The 22,830-nt window shown below is 42.5% G+C and overlaps 1 protein-coding gene across 27 annotated transcripts in view; it reads left to right on the top strand.

Moving 5' to 3' along the window:
- PTPRT (protein tyrosine phosphatase receptor type T) overlaps positions 1–22,830 on the top strand; it is a 461,815-nt gene that overhangs the window by 384,615 nt on the left and 54,370 nt on the right. For 9 of the 27 annotated variants that reach the window (XM_074605561.1, XM_074605558.1, XM_074605551.1 and 6 more), the window contains 3 exons: positions 5,706–5,841; positions 13,031–13,060; positions 20,541–20,588. The exons of 1 other annotated variant lie outside the window; for it this stretch is intronic. In XM_074605561.1, the coding sequence (XP_074461662.1) occupies positions 5,706–5,841; positions 13,031–13,060; positions 20,541–20,588 (214 nt within the window). Of the gene's footprint in view, positions 1–5,705; positions 5,843–12,995; positions 13,061–20,540; positions 20,589–22,830 lie in introns of all 27 variants that reach the window. 17 more of the 27 variants (XM_074605564.1, XM_074605544.1, XM_074605536.1 and 14 more) reach the window with 3 other exon arrangements.

Here is a 22,830-nt window from a genome sequence, read left to right as displayed (position 1 = left end):
TGTGTAGTGATACTGTTGATGGTATTCATTTTTTTAATGAATTACAAGGAAGAAATAGCCAAAGTGGAATCTGTCTTTCAGATCTGATGAGCTGTTTCGCTTTGTTGGCTTACGATACGCAGAAGCACCGGCATCGCTAGGGTTTTTTTAGTCCCAGTACTCTGGTATACACTGCCGAAGGTGGCAAACCGGTCTGTCTTCCACAGCCCATGCGTGCGGCCAGCTGGCACAGAGGGCTGTTGCTGCGTGGTGCTGGCTAACAAGTATTCTGGATCAAGATGTAAAACGGTGCCCTTCCACCTTTATCTCAACGTTATCGTCCTTAGAGGTATCTGTCTGCCCTTGTGTCTGCGTATTGGAGACTATGTTACAGAGGTATAGATAGAATCTGAAAACATGAGGGAAAACCTTTCTACATGCAGAGACTCTTTCATCATTTGTAGGCCACTCGCATAGAAAGCACCATAAAAAAAAAAAAAAGAAAAGGAAATAATGTTTACAAATGATTTGAGAATAACTGTCTTTTGAAAGTAAGCCTCTAGGTCTATTAGGAAATTTTGCATTCAGCATGCTGCCTGGCCATTATGTGCTACAAAGAAATTACTCTGATTGAGCAGCTCATTTTAACTCATAATGGCTTTCAACCCATTATTTTTCATTAATTTTTCTGGGTTAAATAATGCTTTGAAGTAATTTTTCTGATTGGTTTTTGTTTCAAGAGTGACTTTCTAGCTGAAGAAGCTGTATTCTTAGGTGTTACAGATTTGAAACCAAACCTAGTCTTTGCCAGACTGACTCATCCTCTTCCTGGGGCTTTCCTGTCATCTGGTTGTGGCTGAACCTCCCGTTACTTGTGTCGCTTCTCTCGTTTACACTTGCACTGCCTTTTTCTTGCCCCGGGTATTTGACCCAGCTGTTGTTAGAGCTGTTTTGTTTCCTCCCTCCTCTCCTCCTGTTGTGCTTCTCTCTCCTGTGCAGTGGCACGGCTGCTGGGGATTGTGGTACCACTTCCATCCCAGCACTGTGCTCTTCGTGCCTCACCAGTTGGGAGTCTCACAGAAATACCCATCTTTTCCTCCCGCCTATGGCTCTTTTGAATCCTTTTTCCTGTCAGTTACATTTTTTTTAATGCAATATTGTAATCGCTGCTTTAAATAAAGAATGTTTCAAATTACAGTTTGTGAAATAGGTTTTTATAGAAGAAACTTGTATTATCAGTCCTGCTTAGCTACATGCACTCAATAATCATTCTTTCTTGGATGTTATTCAGTGTGCCACCTCCACAGAGAAGGTCACTTTCTATCTGGTGGTTTATTGTTTTCAAATAATATATCTGTGCATAAATTGCTGGGTGAAAGATTGCCATGGTATCTTTCACTTATCTGCTGTTGCTGTTTCTCCCTCTGTCCCACCCCATCCCTCCCATCCCCATCTGTGAGAGGCTGCGTGGTCTGATGGAATTGCCACAGGGTGTCAGTCCAGAAATGTCAGTTCTCAGCTCTGGTTTTGGGTGCCTGTGATGCCAAAGGCATATCCTTAATCTTTCCAGATCTGTAAAGTAAATAACATAATTTATTACTTGCCTCGCATGAGTATTAAGAGGATTTATATTACGTACGTATGAATATCTGTCTAGGAGTGTGCAGCGCTATGTATGAACGCTTTCTGGTAAGCGGATGATTTTTCACTTTCTTTGCATTTGGAGAAGGTTCTTCTCTTTAGTTATGACTGGCAAAATCTTGAGTTTGGGCTGTTGGCATCTCTTGCAAACCATCTCCCAGCTCAAAGCAGCTAAACACGTAGTCTCTTCCTTGTGGACAGGAACACTTCCAGCTGAAGAAATCTATGAAAGGAACTCTGGAATAGAAATGGCAGCCTTCTATACTGAAATTAATTTGGGATTTCAAAATTCTTGTCCTTAAGTTATCAGCCACTGCAGGGCCAGCTGATCTGAAAAGAAGGAGGAATTGAAAAGGTTGAACGCCGCAAGGAGCTGGCAGAGTATGAAATGGTGCTTCCAGTAGTTGTACCGTACTGGGCTAGTCTGGGGTGTGGGTGTCTGTGCATCCGCAGCAGGATTAGACCCTGGGGGCCTGTGAGTGCATTACTGAAGAAGACCCATCAGTGCTTGATGATCCATAAGCCTGACTTCTCCTGGGCTGAGGAGGCAGGTCATTCTGGGAAGGGACCCATTTGCCCCTGCTCTGCTGTTTTACCCGAACAGCAGCTCCCAGGGATGTGCTGCATGTAACGCGTTCTCTCTCACTGCAAGATGCTGGATCTCTGGGAATCTTGAAAGGGGCTGAAAAAGCAAAGTAAAGTAGGTTGATGGGAAAGGACTAAAATCTTTATAGCTATGTGAAGTAGCTCCACGCTAAAACGGAGTGCTGGGTGAATGCCAGTGCCTGTGAAAGTCAGGTTCATGCTACTGGTCAAGTTTCTGGGAAAGTGCATTTTGTACGGTACCAAATGTATATCTCTGGAAGTAGTAGCCTGGTCTCGTAGATAATGTGCAGATAGGGAGTCAAGGGACCTACAGTGTTTGCTTCTCTGGCACTGCCTTCTATCATTTGCTTTCCTTATTAAGAAAGTAAGCTTAGGGCAGAAAATTGTCCTACTTCATGTTAGTACAGTGTAATGGGGTCCTGGCCTTCGCGGGGTGTGGGTGCCGCTGAAGTACACACAGTAATAACAGTGGTGACCTGTTCTATATCCTATTATTCCAGTATCCAGCTTCAGTTACGAGGAACAATTTATTCCAGAAAATGTGGAAGTAACCGCTAGAAAATATGGTTATAGTTTATTTTCTTTCCCTTTCAATATCAGCAGTATATAAACATTGTTTTTCAGAAAAAAAAGGGCGGCCTCTCAAGTACAGTAGTGCAGAGCTTTCCCAGTGTGTTTAAGGACATTTGTATGAAATGACCATCTGAGCAGTTTTTATGGGCTGCTGTGCTCGGAGGATTTCGGATCTGCCTGCATGCCGGTAAAGGAGAGAAGCAAAACTGCATTCTAAAAAAGCGTTGCTCTCGGGAGCCGCAGAAGTCATCTCCATGCAAGTACCAGCTCACAGACCTCCTCCTGCCGGAACAGAACCGCTCTCCTTACCTACAGCCGGGGCTGCAGCAGGTGGGAGTACAAACCACCGGCACAGACTGAGGCATCTGCAGGGAAAATATGCCAGAATGGCAGAAAAAGAAGGGTCTTTTGCTATGAGACATTACTGCAAAGCTTTAAGAATCCAAGGAATTTACTGACACTGTCATATTATCAATTCCTAAGCGCTATTAGCTGAGACAACTTACAAATGGTTGGACTAGTAGCCTAAAGGAATTGTTGGCCTTTGCCAAGATAGATAGAAAGCGTTACACAGAAGATTCAAGTGAATCAGTCACCACAGTGTGTCGGTGTCAGGATGGATAATAAGCCTTTTATTCTCTTTCTAGAACTGCAGTAGACTACAGTGGGACGAGAAATATCAAATGAAAATACACTGACCACACATTGCCTGTAGTAACAAGCAACAGCCTGGCAAAATCAAACCCATCTAGTGGATTAGAGGATGGAGTTGACAGCACATTCTTGAATTTTTTTGATATGGCTCACGAATCACGAGGGTATTCAGATGGCACAAAAATGGAGGGGGTCTGACTGTGCTGTTGGTGGTAGAAGACTATTATCCAGCACCTATTATTTAGGATCATAGGAGTAACTGCAACTCAAGTGAAGGATAATTTGGAGTACTTCTGAGTTTCAGTTCAAACGAACAGTGTTAGCCATTTTCAGGGAAAAAACGTACCTTTATCTTTTACTTTGTTGTGTGATAGTGTCAGGATTGCCTGTGCGATGGCATGTAGCTCAGCGCTGGGGAAGATTTGATCCGAGATAGTAAGAGATGTTATCAAACAAAGATGGTAATATGCAACCGATATGCTGTTTTATTTTCACACGCAGGAGTCCCATTAATGCCTTTCAGACACGTGCGCGCAGGAGTTACCGGGGAACTCTTAGCTGAATGGGAAAATTGGTGGACGCGGCAGAGCGGTAGAGTTGTGAGGGACAAAAAAGCTGAAAATCACACGTGTGTTTCAAACAGCCGGCATTTTTGCTTGATAAATATGGTGTTTTGCTGTGGCAAACTAGATTAACAGCTTAGCTGTAGGAAAAGTGGAATCATACTTTTAGCGCTGCATGTGGTGGGTTTTCTTGTTTTGCATTCATTGTGTCGTTGTTGTATATGTACTCTTCAAGATACGATGAGAGAAGAATACAACACTTTATTCAAGATCAGGTCCTCATCCTTGGAAGTCCGTCAGCTAAGGCCCTCTTCAGAACATACCAGAAAGCCCTATATTCAGTTATATGATTCGATCATGGCAACCAGTGGGGGACTCCTTCCAGACAGAAATCTTTTACAGCATATGCAGTTTAACACGTGGCAAATGGGCAAAAGAATAACTCGGTGAGGTTCTGTGCTGTCTCACCAACACACGGACTCAATTGAATATTATCTCCCCAAGCAACTGCCTTCATGAACAGAAGTGATTAGGCTTTCCCTGAGGGTCAGCAGCACAGAGTTGTTAAAAGAGCAAAACATTACATTATTCTGACGGAGGCAATCTATTTTCACCTTTGGTTCCCTTTCCCTGCTGTGTTTAAGCCATAGAGGAAGACTTGGCTGAGTCCAACAGCAAAGGTGAAGCCCGGCATAAGATTGTGATCTCATTTAACATGAATTCATTTAACTTCATCAACTGCAATGCTGATATTTTTAGGAGTAGTTAAGTATATCAGGAATGTAATAAAGATAGGCTTTTTTAGTCTTTAGAGTAGCCATGACTCAAATCTTGTGAGGCTTTCTAAATCAAGCTCGGCAGTTTAAGCTGTATCTGGAAAAATTCTGCGCAGCAAGTAGTGAAGTCAGCAGAGCCAGGGTGCGTAATAAGTAACATTCTGCGGGGTCCTCAGTCATTGCAGGGACCCTTAAAGTCAAACTGTAGCAAGGAAGTAAAAGAAGCGATACTGTGCAAATAATGTTCCTAAATAGGTTTCAGTTTTAGGTGTGTAGGCTTTATTTTTAAAACGCACAAAATTTCAAATAGAAATTATGTTGTTGTGCCTGGGCTGTGGAAGAACTCAGGTGTGGAATACATTGGATGATGTGGAGGGTGCTCGGTGCATTGGATTAATGCTTGTTACGTGCATAATTGTAACCATATGTTTACAAAAGCCAGGCCTCCAGCGTAGTGAGAAATACAAATGTGTTCTGATTTTAGAAGAAAAAAAGTTTCTGCAAGTAGTATTATGGGATGTGTTACTGCAAACTTTTACATTCGTTATTTCGATGAGTGAGGATTGCACCTCCACTTAAACCGTTTGAGATGAAAATGATAACTCCTATTAATTCTTCTGCTTCTGGGCGTATGCTGAGTGCTTCGGAAGAGTGAATTCCCCATTACAGTATAATAGAGTAAAATATTAGAGTCAGTTGCATTACACTGGGATTTTACACCCTATTACTGCTCTGAATTGTCTGTCATTAGCCCTTATTAAAGGCAGATTTGGTTAGAGGGACAATTGTCTATTGCAATTTGATTGCAAATACGTTGTTGGGCTTTCGAATGGGTATTTGAAAGTGGATCATTGCACAATTTTTCTACAAATTCTCTTTTTACCTCCTCCTTCCTCTCTCCCCGTCTTTTAAGGAGCTTCCACCCAGAATTCCAATGCAGTGGAACCAGAAAAACAAGTTGACAGCACAGTGAAAATGGCCGGAGTTATAGCTGGTCTTCTGATGTTTGTTATTATCCTCTTGGGGGCAATGCTTACCATCAAGAGAAGGTAAGTTTCTGCTTTGCTTCCATCTTGGACCTTTTGGCTAGAGGGTAGTTAATTCAAAAAGAAGAATAAATTTGGTAGACCTAAAACATTCCATTTGCGTTACAGAGGGCGGCAGTTAATACCCATTTACATAATGCTACCACTAGGAAGCGGTAGTCCCACAAGAGGTGCCTGTTCTGGGAGACACTCTATAAGCAACAGAAGAATGGGTGTTACTGCAAAGAGTTAATGATGACGAATTGATACATTGATATTTAATGAGAAGAGTTAGCTCGTGAAAAAGCAGGGAGAAATAGGAAGTGATAATGATGCCATTGAAGTGGGTCTGCGCCTGTGCAGGTGGCACAACGGTGGCCTAGTAGAAGACAAGACTTTTTGTTAAACCAAAAAAATAATGTTTTAAAATAATGTGATCAAAGGTCTTATTCCCAAGTGAGTCTTCATTAGTTATATTTTCACACGGCAATTTCTTTGCAACCAGAGTTCAGCTGGAATATTACATCTTGCTGAGGGATAGAATCTTTCCAAGAGTCAGCTTTGGTTTACAGGGGAATGAAACCTGGAAAAATCATGTGTGGTAATGAAATTTGTTGAAACAGTTCATTTTGTGTGACTGTCTTTGGACTATTTGCACTCACGCTTTGAAGTAAACTATTGTACTTGCTACTATTTGAAGAGCTCCACATTTACAGCGTAATATACTGATTCAGAAAACCACTTAGGCAAGAGATTTTCTTGAGAAAAGGATGTATTTTGTGTGTATTTTTACCAGTCAGATTTCTGAAGTGAACCCTACTTTTCAACAGTAATTTAGTTCTAAATGAAATAGGAGCTTGGCAGCCCCTTGTCTAGGGCAGAGGTAACATTCTGTGTGAGAGGATTTTACTGGGTCTGTTGCAGGGAGTGGAGCTTTTCAAAGCAAAGCTCTGTTCCTTTGAGATCTCTTATCTCTGTGACAAACAGTCACACGTTTCCCCAGAATAAGAGCATCAGTGAAATCGAGACACAATCTCTTCTATCTTCATCCAGAGCAGGTGAGCAAATGGAATCGCTCTGTGCCACAGGTGCTGGAGTGCAGGGCTGCTTTTCAGAGGGACCTTGTTGGGCAGGAGAAATGGGCTGATGGGAGCTTCGTGAAGTTTAGCAAAGGCGTCCTGCGTTGGTGACCATCTCTGTCCTCGGAGAAATTAAGAACTTGACTTGGACAAGGCCCAGAGGGACTTAAGCAGAAGGTTGGACTAGAGTCCTTTGAGTAGCCTTTCCAAATTATGTATTTCTACAAAACTAGTTGCATACGACTATTGATTTCTGTGAATTCCTGCTGAATTAACTGAAGGTGTGGGCAATCTAGATGTTTTTAATTCAATTTTTGTTGTGTGTAAAAATTTCATGGTTTGTGGACAAATGCGTGTGTGTTGTAGTCACACCTACTGCGCTTCTGTTCAGGGTTAAGCCCACCAGTATAGACGTCGCTGATTCCAGTCCCCCAGGAGCTTTTCAGTTCACAAGCAGAAAAAAGTCAGATGCCTCCAATAAAAAGCAGAAAAGGGTTTCCGCAAAAATTGAGCTGGGTTTCTGTTACCTTCCTAAAAGCTCTTTTAAAAAAGCTTTTTTTTTTTTTTTCAGCTTGAAAGATAAAACTTCCAAGGAAAGCTATCAGAGCAATGCCGTATCTGAACATCCTGGTGTGTTTCACAAGCTATTAATAGTTGATAGCATTTCTGTCCCATAATGTAATATTATAAATCATGTATATTGCTGGGCAGAAAACAAACAATGATTTTTCACGATCAGAAATTCCTTATTTGAGGAGAGTTTTCTGTGATGTAGCCTGCCAGTCAGCTAAGTCAGAGAGGTGAGGATACTCTTATGAGACAGTATACTTTAAATATTAAGGGGGGAGAGTATTTGTAATCTCTGTATTTTCTCAAATATGGAGTTAAAAGTAGAAAATGGGAGGAACTTGGATGATTAGACATTTTGTCAGTGTATGTTCACTTACAAATGCTTCAGTGGCAATGGAGGAAGACAGTGAAATGTGCGGTGGTTGTTCCTGTGTAAGAGGTGTCTCCAATAGATTCTGATTAAAAAGGAAATCCAAAAGTCAAATCTTAGCAGGAAGTTCATTTTCAGGATTTTTTTTCACAAACAATGTTGACCCCCTGTCTGCATGTCGTAGGTCAGAATTTCCATGAATATCTCACTACTTTGTTCACCAAAGGCCATTTTTTCCTATTTTCACATCAAACTCACATTCCCAAACAGCCTACCACACCTTTCGAAATGTAAATGTGGGACTCTTGCTGTTAAAGACCGTGATTGCTGCCAATCTCATTTCTGTATTAATTTGAAAACAGGAAATTTCTCAGGGGTAGAATTATGGGCGATTTATTTTTTTTTTTTTCCCCACAAACACTATGGAAGAACTCTTCATTGTTCTCATTCTGATGAATGCATTAACATAGAGATGTCTTGATACGTATCAATGATTCAGCACCTTTGTTTAATCTTCTGTCTTCCACTGGAAACGGAAACCAGCAAAAGGCCGAGTTATCAGCATGTAGGAATTTTTCAAAGAAAAAGTAAAAATTTACAGTTTATTTAGATTATCAGGTTTTTTGCTTGTACTTGTTTTCAAATGGGCTCTACGTATTTTCTGCATAATATAACAAACTTTTATTAGAGGTCAGGGTCAGGAGGAAACAGAGACTGCATTACACAGTTTAGTTAGCAGGTATATGAAGTCAATGGGGTTTAGCTTAATTATCTTTTTTCTGATGTTTTTTAAATTTGGGTAAGTACTGATAGGGACATCTGTCAAGATCCAGCTTTTTCCAATATTTGATTCTTCTGATGTCATGACTGGTGCAATGTAAGTTGATGTCTCGTAGACAGAAACAAAGACAAACCCAGAATCGAATATCCTTGTAATGCAGAGCTGGAGTCTGAGGACCCATTTGCTGGATATAAAAATTCCCAAGCTAGTGCCGACCTGAGCTGCCCCCCTAATGCAGGGCACGTGTTCTTTTTTGGAACTAGCCTGGTCCCAAAAGCAGCAGTGTTTCGGGAATTTGGGTGTGATGTCCCAAGGGCAGAACGTTGCTGTGTCTGGCTTTGCCATAGGCTCTGTTAACCTGGGCATCTTTCTTCAAAATTAAAATTAGAAAGGAGGCGAGTGGGAATATTAGAGATATAAATTCTCCTCTTTTTCTCTAGAGCTGGAAAATTACATTTTCTCTGTGTCGTTCCCTGTCCTCCCAGTGCAAACGGGCAAAATCACTGCAATCTGTATCTCTCTGCCTGTTTGCTGTCATTTGCAAGGTTATCCACTGGAATACACGCTATTATAAGAAATAAACTGGCTCATCAACTTTAAAATCTATTCCCATTTAGAAGCTATAGCAGTGCAGCAAGAGGTTTTGGAAGGTTGCTCTCTCCAGGTCTGTGTAGCACAGACCAGCCCCGCTGACAGACCTGCTGGTGGCATCGGTTCTGGGTCTCCCTTGAATGGGCACCACCAGTCACGTCCAGCGGAGGCTTGGAGCTGCATATGGACAAGTGTTCCCTCAAGATGAACTTAAGCCTGCCAGGCTCATTTCATTTGTAAACTAATGAGGATTGGGACCAGCTTTTATAGAAGGAAAGGCCTCTTTGGACCACAGATTGATTTGAACTTCTGGAGGAGCACAGCTGAAAACTCACACTTGTCTGAGAGAACAGTTTAACAACAAAGTTCTCTGTCTGTTCTTGCAAACAGAAACATTAGGACCTTAAGCTCTTGCATTCGATTTTTGCATTAACCTGACTTTAAAAAGAGTTCGCCTTTTCAGTTCACTGAGGCTAATGCCTCAGTCTACAAGACAGTGTAGTCTTGCAAGGCAACAATGCAGAAAAGTAATTTAATTAGAGAAATTTGAGGCATTTTCTTCAAATGGAGCCAGAAAATACCACAGTGACGTTTGTTGGTGGTCCAGGGTGTCCTAATTCACTGGTAACAGGCACAGTAACGGGTTTGCTGAATGAAGGATTTTGTGAACCAGTGCGAAGAGCAGAGGAAGGAGAGAGATTAGGAGGGATCGAAGCACTAAGAGCGGGCAGGGACTGGTTTGAGATTAGGATTAGGCCGATCCTCAGAGGCTGCTTTTCCTTTCTGTGAGATGTGCCAAACCAGCGTGCTTTTTTGAACCTTCCGCGCACAAGGCATGAGCAAGTGTTGCCCAGTTGCACATCGTTTCAATAGACCATATGGCAAAAACTCCAGCGACTCACAAATTCCTGGGGGCTGCCAATGTTTTATAGGGTTTACTCAGATATGTGAAGCTAAATTAAGCCAGCTGGAATGTTTATGCCGTGGAAAATTTGGGTTTGACTTTACGTTTGTTATCTAAAAGTTTTACTTGAGCCCTGGCGTCTCCTACAGTCTGATGAAGTTTCTGTATGTGTATATCTATGTAAAAATTGCGTGTGTGTGGGTATATGTAAATTTCTGGTTCAAATATGACTGGTTTATAGTATCTAAAATCAAAACCATGAACAAAACTTGTTTTCTTGGTGTTGGGAACCCACTAGCTATGAGAGTTACATGTTTGCAGCTCCAATATCATCATATGTATACGGATGCACCAATTACTGCAACGTAATTTAGCCTGTTAATTTACAGGTGGTGATCAGTGCCCACATGGGTGCATTTGCGCACACAAACAGTGCCGCTTTCTTTCATTAATAGACACATACCTTGAAATACCTCATTTTTATTGTATCAAAACAGTGGTAATTCTCTAAGGAGCTTGTTTGTCCTTAATATTAGTTAAATATTTTTATGTAATGGAGATTACAGGTCCATTTAAGAAAAACAAACTGAAACAAGAAAACCAAGACGTTTGTAAACTTCTTTTCTGGAGAAAATACCCTTTGACTTTGCCCCCCCCCAAAGAATTAGATTTTGGTCCGTTGTGATTTCATCTGGACAGTTTTAACTCCGGTGTAATCGTGACTTGCATTTCCCTGGAGTGAAGAATGTGACACTTTTCAGGCTTCTGCGTTTGAGTGGACAAAGCCTCTCCTGACCCCTTTAAGTGTAAGACTGAATAAATAGGATCAGACAGCCTGTCATGGGCCCACTGTAAATAAGTTCTTTAAACTGCTGTTGGTAGCAAAAAAAAGGAGATTTGTGGCTATGTGGGGTCTAGGATTAGTTCCTTCTATGAAAACTCAGCTCCTTATTCTGGATTAGGGTTTAGGTTGTTACCTTAAACTCATTAAATAAAACCCAAATGCCTCTTGAGTGGGACATACCCAGGCTATAGGATAGAATTAACAAAGGGATATTTGCACGTTCAGTGACTCGTGTGCCTTTTTTATCCATATTTAAGGTGGGTGACTGGCAGGGTCTTCAGGTTGTGTGATACATTCTATGATCGGGTCATGTTTTTAGTGGTCCGTAACTCTGACAGATTTTAACAGTTAGTTTTGGAATATTCCTTAGGAATTCCTTATTTTAGGTCGCATATTTGGGGAGAATTTGAGCCACAATGGTCTATCCAATTCCAAAATATAATCCTCCTTTTCTTTGTCTTCCTTTATTTTCTGCCCTTACGGAATAAAACTTTCGGAGCTTTCCTCCGTAGCCTTGAGGGATGCGCAGCTTTTTAACGAGAACTAAGAGTCTCGTGTGATCACATACATCCGCTGGCTGGGACGTGAGGAAAGCAGAAAGTGCAGCAAGACGTTCAACAGAAGAATTACAGTTGGTGGTGCGGTGGGAGACCTGGCCGTGGCGTGTCAGAGGGGTTTCATTAATAGAATCATTTTGGGGATGGAGAGGTTTCAGATGTGTGGGCTCTCGTTTTCCACATCCTTGTGATTTTTCCCTTTGTTTAGCAGTTCAGAGGAACTTGGAATTTCACGGTGAAGCTCAGTGGCAATCACTATACCTTAATGGGGTGTTGCTGTGGCATGTAGAATTTCCAGGTTTCAGGAGATTATAGCATTACGTTATAAATAGATTCAGGTGTACCTTGGAATCGGTGTCATTCAAATAACTTGGCATATATTGGGAATCTGGCCAGACTTTCAGGTTTATGGCAAGGGTCACCACCAGACAAAACACGTCATTTCGGAGTAATCCTTGTGAACATCTGTAAATCAGTGTTCTTTACCCGGTGTGTGCATAGCAAAGGGGGCGATGGCGCAGAGAGTAACTGCGCTGAAGCTGGTTTCCGCGTGTGCTTATGAAAATTACGTTCAGAGCAACGTAAAAGTGAGCACTTCAACCCTGCATTTATACTTCTAAACATTTCCTAAGATTTGTAGTGTTTTCAAGGATGGGATTTTGAAGTTGTGCAATAGGTTGAAGTTTGTGTTTCATTCTCTTTCCCTGTCTTGACCGTGGCTGCTGCTATCGAGGCTCCCTTGTGCCTTGCTGTTAATCTGTAATAACATGTGCTAAATCTGTTGTGAAACAGCCTTTCAGAGAGACACTTTTCCAGTTACAAAAGGGAAGACGTCACCTCTTAAGTTATAACTGATTGCCAAGGCTCGTTTTGTGGCGCTGCTCAAAAACACGTTCTGAAGTGTATTGTTGAAAAACTGTAATAGAAGATGCTTAATCACAGTGACGCAGAAAGCTAATGCATACCCACAGTGATCATCTATAAATATGTAGCAACGCTTGAATTGTTAATGAACTATTTGCATTTTAGAGTTTGATGAAGCTTGATTTGTCATTACACAATTTGCTCATTGTCTAAGTATTCCAAAATTGTGGTGTTCTTACATTGTCGCCTTCCTATTTATTGTTATTTATATTAATAGTTCTTACATATTTCTTTCCATTCCAAAAATCTCAAAAGCACTTTACAGGCGAAGGTAAGTGTCGTTACCCACGTTGCTGACGTGGCAAAGTTAAGGAAGAAAGAGGTGAGGGGATTTATTGACAGTGACACAAGTCAGTAGAAGAAGTGGAAACACAACCTGTGTTTCCCGTCTCCGGTTCAGTATCCATTCCTCACCAACGTATGGCTCCTGAAAAAAGTGTAGGAGAATAGTAGCTCAGTACAAGAGGCAGCACAAAGACTTTGTATATTGAAAAAAAAAAATAATCCTAATGTTCATATAAATCTAATTATGTGTTTTTCTTTTTTTTCTCCTTTTGGATGTTTTGTTCATCTGACTGGCCGTCGATATTTAGAAGAAATGCCTATTCCTACTCCTATTACTTGTAAGTACTTGGCTGGGGATGACGTTTCTTGAGCGTGCTCACCCTGTGGTAATTTTGTGCTTTGTTCTATTCTTTTGGTTTGCCGCTTTTTTTTTACCATTCCATTTATCCTTGTCTTTCCAGCAGCTTGTGTTTCATTTTCTCAGTTTCACGCTGTTGTGTTTGCCCCGTTTCATCATTGCACCTATAACTGTGCCTGCAAACACATAAATATCCACCGATCTGTCAGTTATGGTTTATAGGTCTCCAAACGCTAATGGACAAATACAGCGTGTCCCAACTGCACCTTTTTTAATTGTCCATTGTATTTAGCCAGACCGCAGGGAAATTCACACCTGAAAGTTATTGTTGGGAGTTTCTCAGCCATGGATATACGCTTTTTAAAACCCTAAGGTTTCTGACAACTAGGACTTGACATTATCTTGGGAAACATCCCTGTTCCTGGAGTTGCCAGGTTTCGAGTGTCAGTTTAGACCGTTGGATGATGAAGTGGTTCAGATATTCAGATCTAAATCACCTGTCCAGTCCTAATGACAATGCTGCATAATTAAGGCAGTTGTTAAGGCGCATGAAAATGCTTCACACACCAGTGCTTCCAGAGCCATCTGTTGTCTAAAGGTTGAGGGGCTGGAAAGTAATCAGGGCCAAGCTGTTTCTGCCATGATAATAGTTGTCTGAGGATCAGGAGGAGGAGAGGACTGGATCAATGATCTGAAGAAAGAGTCCTGGAGAACTGAGTTGGATGCCTTTGCTGCCACCAGAGGATTGGGAGGGATGGAGAAGACAACTGTTACTGCTGAGAGAAACAGGTCTCTCAGAAGCAGCAGCCGTATTACTGACCTAAACCTTTCCCCAAAAGCATCAAACGGACAGACTTTCCGGGGCTCTGACATGGACAAAGTTGTCAGAAGGGCCACATCTGCTCTGCCAGTCCCTCCCAGTCTGCCGCCCCGGCAACCTCCTCCATCCCCTGGTCCTACAGTTCATCTTTGTCTCGATCTGGTGGTGACTTTGTCCTGTGGACACAGCTGGGCGGTGTTCAGCAGGTCGGCAAAATGAGTGCACTTATATTCTGCCCTTTTAGTGGAAGCTGACTTCTTCTCCCTGTGAGTTGATTTACATCCAAAGAACAGGGCAAAGGGGTTAAGTTTGAGGATCTCTATGTACCACCTGTTGGAGTGATTTTGCTTTTCGATGACCTATAAGAAAATAACCAAAAGAGGAACCTTCCCCACTTGTGTGTGTGGAACCTAAAGACCCCATAATGAGCCTTGGCTTTGCTCAGCTCCATCGTTGTAAATGCAGAGTAACCCCAGTTCCTCCAGGCTTCACACTCGTTCATCAAGAATGGGATTTGACCTTAATTGGTCAGATCTCGGGAGAAGTTTAACTAATTGTTAACGTAGGGGATGGTTTTAACGCGTAGACACTACTAGCTAGTTGCATTTCTTGCTACAACCTTTCCTCTTCTGCCCATTTCTCATGAACGTCAGAAAAGTGCCCTCTGCGCTCTTTTGCGCTTTTGGTTTCCTTACAACGAGGCAGCACCATTGCCTGAAAAATTCGGTCCCCAGTTTTCCATTATAATTTTGTCTTCTTCCAGCAGATGAATCAACTTCGTAAGCCCTATGTGACCCCTTTTTACAATTGCACAACAACATTGCTTGAAGCGGTCAGCTGAGGATTGCTCTGCTAGAGAGGCAGTAGGGGTATCATTAGGCAGTCTCTTTGCTGTCTTCTGATGGCTTCTATGGATCGATACGCTGGAACTCTTCTCTAAGGGAACAGGAGAGTGACTCAGGAAAAGCAAAGAGACAAACCTTGGGAGGTCACCCAAGCCTGAGGTTGCAGTGAGCTTCAGCAGTAGCAGAAGCAAGGGCTTTAATAAGATTTAATAAGGCAGCTGCGCACCATGCAGCATATCACAGTAGAGGCAAGCCTGCGTGTTCATAGCACCCCACTCAAACACTCAGTGAAGATTTGAGCTCAGGATGCATAAATGATATATTTCCCTAGTATTCACCCAACATTTTTTTGCAGAGCTTAAGCATAAGCTCTGTGCTTTGTGGTGTCCCAGGTACCCCATCAAGCATGAGCTCTGCTAGCTGGAGCATCAGTATGGTAGAGGTAACACATAAATAGTCATCACACAATAAATACTTCTATCAGCAGGCTGTGCGTGTCAGGATTTGGTTTCAGATTGAATTTTGGCCTGTTCCCTGATCTGGCAAAACCAGATTTATTTATTTTTTTCCCCTGCACAATAGTCAGGGTACGAGGGATGTTCCAGTAGTGAGGGAAGAAAGCAGGAGAATCCGTGAAAGGGCGTATGATGAAGTTTTACTGAGTTTCACGTTTCACACGAAATAGGATGTTTCATTACGATTGCAGATGAAAATCTTAAATTGCAAAGGACTGTGTAATTCTGAGCCAAAGCTGATAGAAATTGCTACAGCCTCTTGTAAGCAGAGAGGTTTGATTTACATTTATTTGAAATGTTGTGAAAATAAGAGCAGCAATATGTGTATATATATAGATTTTTTTAAATAGAACTGGTTTCCATACTAGGACCTCGTATGACTGTTTTAGTCCTGAAGCAAAATTGAGTTGAATGCGTTACCAATATAGAAAAACAGGTTCTGAAATAGATCTGCTGGCAGACCTTTAAATACGACCATATGGACTACATCGCTTTATTTTTAGTTTCAGTTTCTGGACTTCAAAGTTGTGCTTCTTAGAGTAGTTCTCGTCTGCTTTCAGATAATTCCTCTCAGCCCTTTGTCACGTGCTATAGTGGCGTTTCTTCTTGTTAGGGACCAAAATCTCCAAGCCTGACTCTTCTAACAGTTCTTTAATGATAAGTCTATTAACGTCGCAGAGACTTATATCACGAGTAACTGCTTTTTGCAGAGATGGGCCATATGTGCTGTGATGGTCCCTAGGCTGGAGTTCTGCCTTCAGCCTGTCTCGTGTTCCGCTGCTCTCAGGACTGTGAGATCTGCGTCTGTAAGGTGGTTGAGTACCTGCAGCTTTGGTGCAACCAGTCAAAAATATTCATTTATAAGAGCAGCATATTTTGTGCATAGCGGGTAAACAGGTTTGGAGTTTTTGTATAGCAACACTTATTAAACTATTAATATATTATTAAACACTATTTACAACACTATTAAAAACTTCCTCTAACCACACAGGAAGGGACATTATCGTGGCTGAAAGAGAAGGCCATAAAGATCTTTTAAGAGGAAATACAAATCCAGGAGGCCTCTATTCGTAACTTGCTAAGTCATCATGCAGGATTGACATCATTTTGGGTACTTCAGTTTACCCGCCATTAAAAGTTAGTTGCTTACAATTTGAGATCCTTGGAGAGAACTTGGTTTTGTGATGGGAAGAGAGGGATGGGGAGTTAGGCGTTCCTGTCCTGCTGCGCTCGTTGCATTGCTGCCACCGGGGTGATGCAGGAACCTTTTCAGAGGAGTTACTCTGTATTTACACAGTACAAATGCTGTCTAAGGTTTGGACGGAATTGTTAACTCTGTCACATTGCACTGAAGTTTAATGCCTTGTAAGATAGGATGTGCAATGTAAGATAGCAACCCATCCACCTCGGAAAGGTTTTGTTTCTTTCCCTAGCTGAAGCTGTAAAACACAGACAGCAATTCATCTGCTTTAAAGAAGCGTTTGCATTTAGTGATAGGCACCTCTCTTGGATCAGTATTTGCAGCTGCAGCAAGTCATATCAGGGCTTTGTTGTTTCCTCCCCAGGAAGAGGAACGGAAATGTTTTCTGTGGGGGGGTTGAGGGTTTTTTGTTTTGTTTCTGTCTCCTGGGCTGGGTAATGGGGATAGAAGGAAATTTAATCAGGAGTGATATCGGACCAGAGAAGTATTTCTGGAAATACGTGGATTCATGTATGTGTTACAAGCACTCGGTTTAATGTTATTTGTAAGAAAAGGGCACTCAGTGGCCAGTCTGTTGTTTTCCTTTTCCCCTGACCTGGCCAGAGTACTGAGGCCACGGTTGCCATGTAGGAAGCCCCTTCAACTCCCATCGTAATTTCATACCGCTTTTAAATGTCGTGGTTTCAGCCAGGAGTTTCTTTTCATGGGAGAGGTGCTGTCAAAGGTATTCACCTAAATTTATACTTGCATTTTCTGAAATAACAGAGTTTGTGCTGAATTTATTTCCGCCGTCTGCGGAACATTTGAAAAGAAATAAAACATTATTTTATTTATAGGCATACCTCTGTAAAACCTGGTACAGGCATAAATATCTCCATATATTTCCATGGATGGTGGGATCTGCCTGCACAGGTCAGCTTGCTAAATCAGAGTTTAAGAAGAAACTGTTTCCTCATTAGATGCTGGAAGAACAGAATCGTGAATTAGTGGTTACACCAGTCCAGTGAAAGCAAATTTAAAAAAAAAATAAATCCTGAAAGTATGTGAGATTTATTTAGAACATGTTTGTGTGGTGGTTGCAAGCCTAAACTTTGCAGAGGGCAGTGCTTGCTGGCTCTTTCTAGCAGCACATACTTCCACGGCGTGGCTGCTGTATGCACCTGTCTCGTCTAAAGTTTATACTGTAAGTAAATGTCCTCCACAAATAGGGATTAATTTGGTCATGTAAAGCTTAGAGAGTGCAGCCTGATGTTTTTCCAGGCCCTGCGTTTGTATACACATGGATTCAGAGCATCTTTTGACTTTTATCTACGTTACATCCCTTTCTCGTGTCGAGTAATGCTTGCTCTGTAAGCCACAGTGGTGCGGCTGGTCCTCGCTCTTCACTTTGCCTTTTCTCTGGTGAATTCCCGCCTGCTCCTGCACGAACCCGCCCGCAGTTTGGCTTCACCATGGCAGGCGCTAAAAAACTCCCAAGTAAAGCTGTCTCACGCTTGCCTGTAAGTGGAGGATTTGCCCTTAGAGCGGCGATAAGAAGCCATAAGCTGCCTGTGTGCTTGGGGCAGAGAGCGTTCCTCAGCTCTGCGGAGGTTACGGGCTGCAGAGAGGCTCATTCCTGTGATGAGCTGTGACTTTGTCAGGCCCATGGGAGCACAGGCAGGAGATACCCCACTGCCAGGAGGCTGCGCTGCTGTTCGCTCTCATTCCTCTTGCTCTCTCTTTGCAGACCTCTAGTGACCGGGAGGTCCCAGCCTTCCTGCCCAGTCGGCTCCAGAGATGGGCAGCCTCCACTGCATAGAGTTTTCCCGAAGTTTAAACCGAGCTGCCCTTCCCATAGCTTAGCCCCATTCCTTTTTTCCCAGCCCCTGTAGACAGGGAGAACAGCTTCCCTGTGGTGTCTTTTTATGTGTTTGAAGACCTATCAGCCCTATTTGATTTTTTTTTTTTCTCTAGACTAAAGATTCGTATGTCCTTTGGCCTTTGCTTGTAGGTCACGTTTTCTAGGTTTACCTTTTGTCTTCTGCCATTGCGTGTGTCCCTTCAGCACACGCCGTATTTGAAGTGCCGTGTTCCAGCAGAGGCATTAGCGATCCTCCATCAGAGCAAAAGGATTGCCTGTGCCTTGCAGACCATAGTGCCATGGATAATCCCGCCCTTATTTTTACACCAGCATGAAACCGTGCTTTCAAATTGAGTTTGTGATCATCTAGAGATGGAGGGGACAGAGATCCTTCCCAGCAGAACTGCTATTTAACCAGTGCTCTCTGGTGGGTATTTTCATGGCTGATCGCTGCCTGCCTTACACTTCTGCAGATTTCATCATAAATAATATGTGTACTCCTAGCAGGCTGCTGCGCACAAATCTCTAAAAGGAATTTGTATTTTGTAGCTTTCTTAAATTGCTTATTGAGAATGAGGGCAATATGCAGTTCTTGTCTGTAGGAGGAAATTTCATGTTTAACTTACATGATCTATACCTAATGTCTAAATTACCTGTGCATGCAAATCTACATTATAGTGTATATAATCCATCCTCGTGAAACATCTAAAATTAAATCTGTCAACGTACGTGTACAAGAGCTCTTTAGGAGTGGCAGTTACAGATTTAACATTCATGCATGTAAAATTGATATAAAAAGTTAGAGAAGAGTTTGCAAGCTGCTTTTAAAAAATAATCCCTGAAGTGTATCTAAACCTCTGCAAAACAGGAATCTGATCCTGCAGATACCTCCAACTGAAAATATTGCTTGAGCTTTCAGATTGATGCCCATGGCGGTAAATGCTTTGTTCTTGATACTAAGTTTGTATTCCTTGACTGTTAAACTGGAACTACCGCAACTTTAATACAGTTTTTCAGCATTTTATATCATTCTATTCGCTGATAGGAGCAGACGTTCCAAAAATAGCTGAATCAAATCCCCGTCTTTTTTCTTCAGAATTCCCACTTAGTGGAAGTTCACTGCCAATAGCTTTTATCCTTGCTTTGGCTGGGTCAGCTTCAACTGCCTGATTATACAGCCGGTCTTGTTTTTTTGCTTTTACTTTGAGCATCTTTCTGTCTCATCCCTCCTGTCTGTGTGTGGTGCCTTTAAACGTCACCTCTTCATTTACAAACCCCTGTGAACTGAAAAGGGCGACCTAGTAAACCCCGTCTGTGGACTCCTGTTTTCTTCTTGGCACATTTTCCTCACGCTTAAGTGTAAACCAGCCATTAATATCACCTTATTCACATTTTGACATTTCAGTCTCTTCACCTCCTGTCGATTGTATCAGACTCTTCTTCCGACTATCTGCCCGCTCCTTTATTTTTTTTTCCCCTTTTCAGCTGCATAATGCATGAGATGGAAAGTGTCTCCTGGGTGCCTGGTGTCAGGCGGTGCCGGGTCCCCTCCGTGATTGACACTAATGCACCGAGAGCAGCTTCGTCTGGGGGTTGCAGGAGTTGTGTTTCGGGGAGGCCGGTCAGTAAGGAGAGCAGGAGCCGTGGCACTGATGCAGCTTGTCAGTGGCTCACCGAGATCTCTTGAAGTGCCCTATTTTTGGAAACAGCATTTCCAGATAAATGCTTTTCCAATTCCAAAGGCATTTTGACGTGCTGGGGAATAAACCTCTACCTAGCTGTGGGTTTAAGTCACATCCCTACCATTCTAGAAAGTGCCAGTCATTTGATTTTATAATCCTTTCTATGAATTATAATGATGGTAAGGACCAAATAGGCTTAGTCCTGTGCTGCCACTCCATCCAGACACATAACGGAGGGAGAAAAGGCACATTTAGAAACCGAGAGCCCCTTGATGTGTCTGGCAAGCTTAGCTCTGAAATCCTCAAAAGAGATCTGTCTTCCTTTTCCCTCTAAATTTAGATGAAGAATTTTCACATTCTTGGAAGAGAGAGGGAGAAAGGTGGAAACTGATAACACGCTGTTGAAAGAAAACTGTAGCGTTTTCAGATGCAGAACAATTTTCTGTGTGGCTTCTCCCTGAACTGCGTGAGCGTTAGCTGGTCCACCTGCGCGCAGCCTGGTTTGTGTGTGCGAGTTAGATTGAGAACTTTAAACTCATGTCACCTTTTCTTTTTAGGCATTCAAGCCAATGTTTTAGGGGCCTCTCTGTCTTCTACAGGACCAGGTAGAGCTGCTTTGCATAGGGCTTTTGTAAGCAGGCCTTTGGGGACTGATGGGCTTGGGTTTGGGGTTATTTTTTCCTGCCTAGCACATGCAGAAATGTTATTGCTCATTCACTGAAAGAGAAAATGAGTTTGCCAGTTCCGGCTCTTTGTAGCTTGTTGGCATCTCTGAAAAGATACCGGGCAATGGGACTTAGAGATAATTATTGCCACAAATAATTTAATCTGGATTTAATACGGAAGTCACCCTTTTTGACTCACCGTTTTTAAACACCAGTAATGGGTCCTCTGTAATGGCTCACCCCAGCAGTCCAGAGCGCTTGTTATTACGGGCTTTGGCATTTTGGATTAGTGTTCCCCACTGAGAAATTTTAATTCCTGTGGCCAAAGAATTCACATAGCCCTGTATGATTAGCAAATCTAAAGGATTTAAAATAGCCGCCTGGCAGGGTTAATACACTTCAAGACTGTTGTTGTTACCTCAGGCACCGCAGCACAAAAAATAGGGGGCTCCCACGACCGCAGCTCAGAGTTAATAAATCTGACTGTGCTAACATTGCTGAACACTGGAAGCAAAGCTTTTAACAGCGTTAAACGCCAGCTTTTTGCTTCTTCGTCACTCAAGGACGGTTCCTCTGTTTGCATCTTCATCTGCAGAAGTGGATACACCGTGGAGATTTTGCGAGATCTAAATATGCACTCTGTAATTATGTGCCCAATTTGAACAGCTACGGGTTTGAGTTGAAACCACTGACCGTAAAAGTCTGAACCTCAACTGCTCGAGCAGATGAAACCGATGTATTTGTTCAAAAGTTTGCATCAAACATTGGACGCTTCTCCGTAAATCTGTGCTCTCCTGCTCTGGATTATCACCTTGCCGTAAAATAGTCATTTCCCACAGACGTAGGCAAAGGTTTTAGGTCTCTTTGACCCTTCCTTGCAAATGAGAGTAACTGGCCTAGCTACCCATCTCGCGAAGGGCTGGGGCTCAGCTGTCTGCTTCAACTCGCTTGTAAATGCCACTCTGACATGTGCTGTGAATAAATAAAGCCTGTTGGAATATGTTGCAAGGAATATCCTTTTAAGAATCTAATGAAGTTTAAAAGATGGGTAGTACTTATACAATAAGCACATCATTTTAGGGAAGAAAAACCTCTTTGCAAAATGATTTAGTTGTTAAGATTTTTTTTTTTCCTTTGAGTTGGAGGAAAAAAAGCTAAAGCTCCTTCTTACAGTAATCTGTTTTTCTCCCTTTTATTTTGTTTTATTTTCTTATCTACGGAAGTCATGTAAGCAAAGTTCTTTGCCGGTGCTAGGGTTTTGTGTGATATTTTTTCAAGGTACGGTTTGTAGAATGTCACACATTCATTTTTAAACAGTTTTGCTCTCTGATATGAATGAAGCACAGGGCAGTCAAATGTCAGTGGAAGCTTAGCAGCTCGCTTTTCCTGCTTCTCTCCATTTTCTTATTATTAGCTGTGTTTGCAAAAGAGGAGCCTCTTACGTTCCTGGCTTTGTTAGTGTTTTCAGAGCAGGCAGTGTTTCTGCTTTTGCCAATGTTTTTGACGTCTCCTAAAATAAGAAAAGACCCATTTTCCCAAGAACAGAGGCATATTTGGACATTTCTAAAATTACTTCAACCTTTAATTTGTCCCACCCTTCAATGACTGTTGCTCTTCGGTGCAGTTGGAGCGTGTGTCAAAATTTCGTAGGGGCTGCTGTCCTCATCGCTCTGCCTGGGGACAGGGCAAAGCTCCTGCTCCAGCTCTCAGGTTGCACCGACGCAGGTCCCGCTCTCCGCCGGAGCGCCCAAAGGAAATCCCGGGTGCAGGTGCCCCCATGGGATGGATGCAGATGTCCCATTGACACCCGGTGACACCTGCTCCAGGGGCTTTACCTATGCCACCCTCTTCTCGGGTGACGTAGCACTCCCACTGCTGGGGTGATGCAGGTTTGTGTGTTCAAGGCCAGGCTGGACGGGGCTTTGAGCAACCTGGTCTAGTGGGAGGTGTCCCTGCCCAGGGCAGGGGGGTTGGAACTAGATGACCTTTAAGGTTCTTTCCAACCCAAACCATTCTCTGCTTCTGCAAGATGAGTTACCGGGAGGGACAGCTAAGCTCAAAGACTGGTATCACTATATTTATTGTGCTCCACAACAGTTATATTAAAAAGTTGTGGGGTTTCCTCTTGTGCGGTTTGTCACATGCCCTGCATGTCTGACCAAGTGGGATAATCGTGGTTTTC

Source organism: Larus michahellis, chromosome 12, assembly GCF_964199755.1.
Source record: "Larus michahellis chromosome 12, bLarMic1.1, whole genome shotgun sequence".
Taxonomy (NCBI): domain Eukaryota; kingdom Metazoa; phylum Chordata; class Aves; order Charadriiformes; family Laridae; genus Larus; species Larus michahellis.
This window is presented reverse-complemented; position numbering and strand designations above follow the sequence as displayed.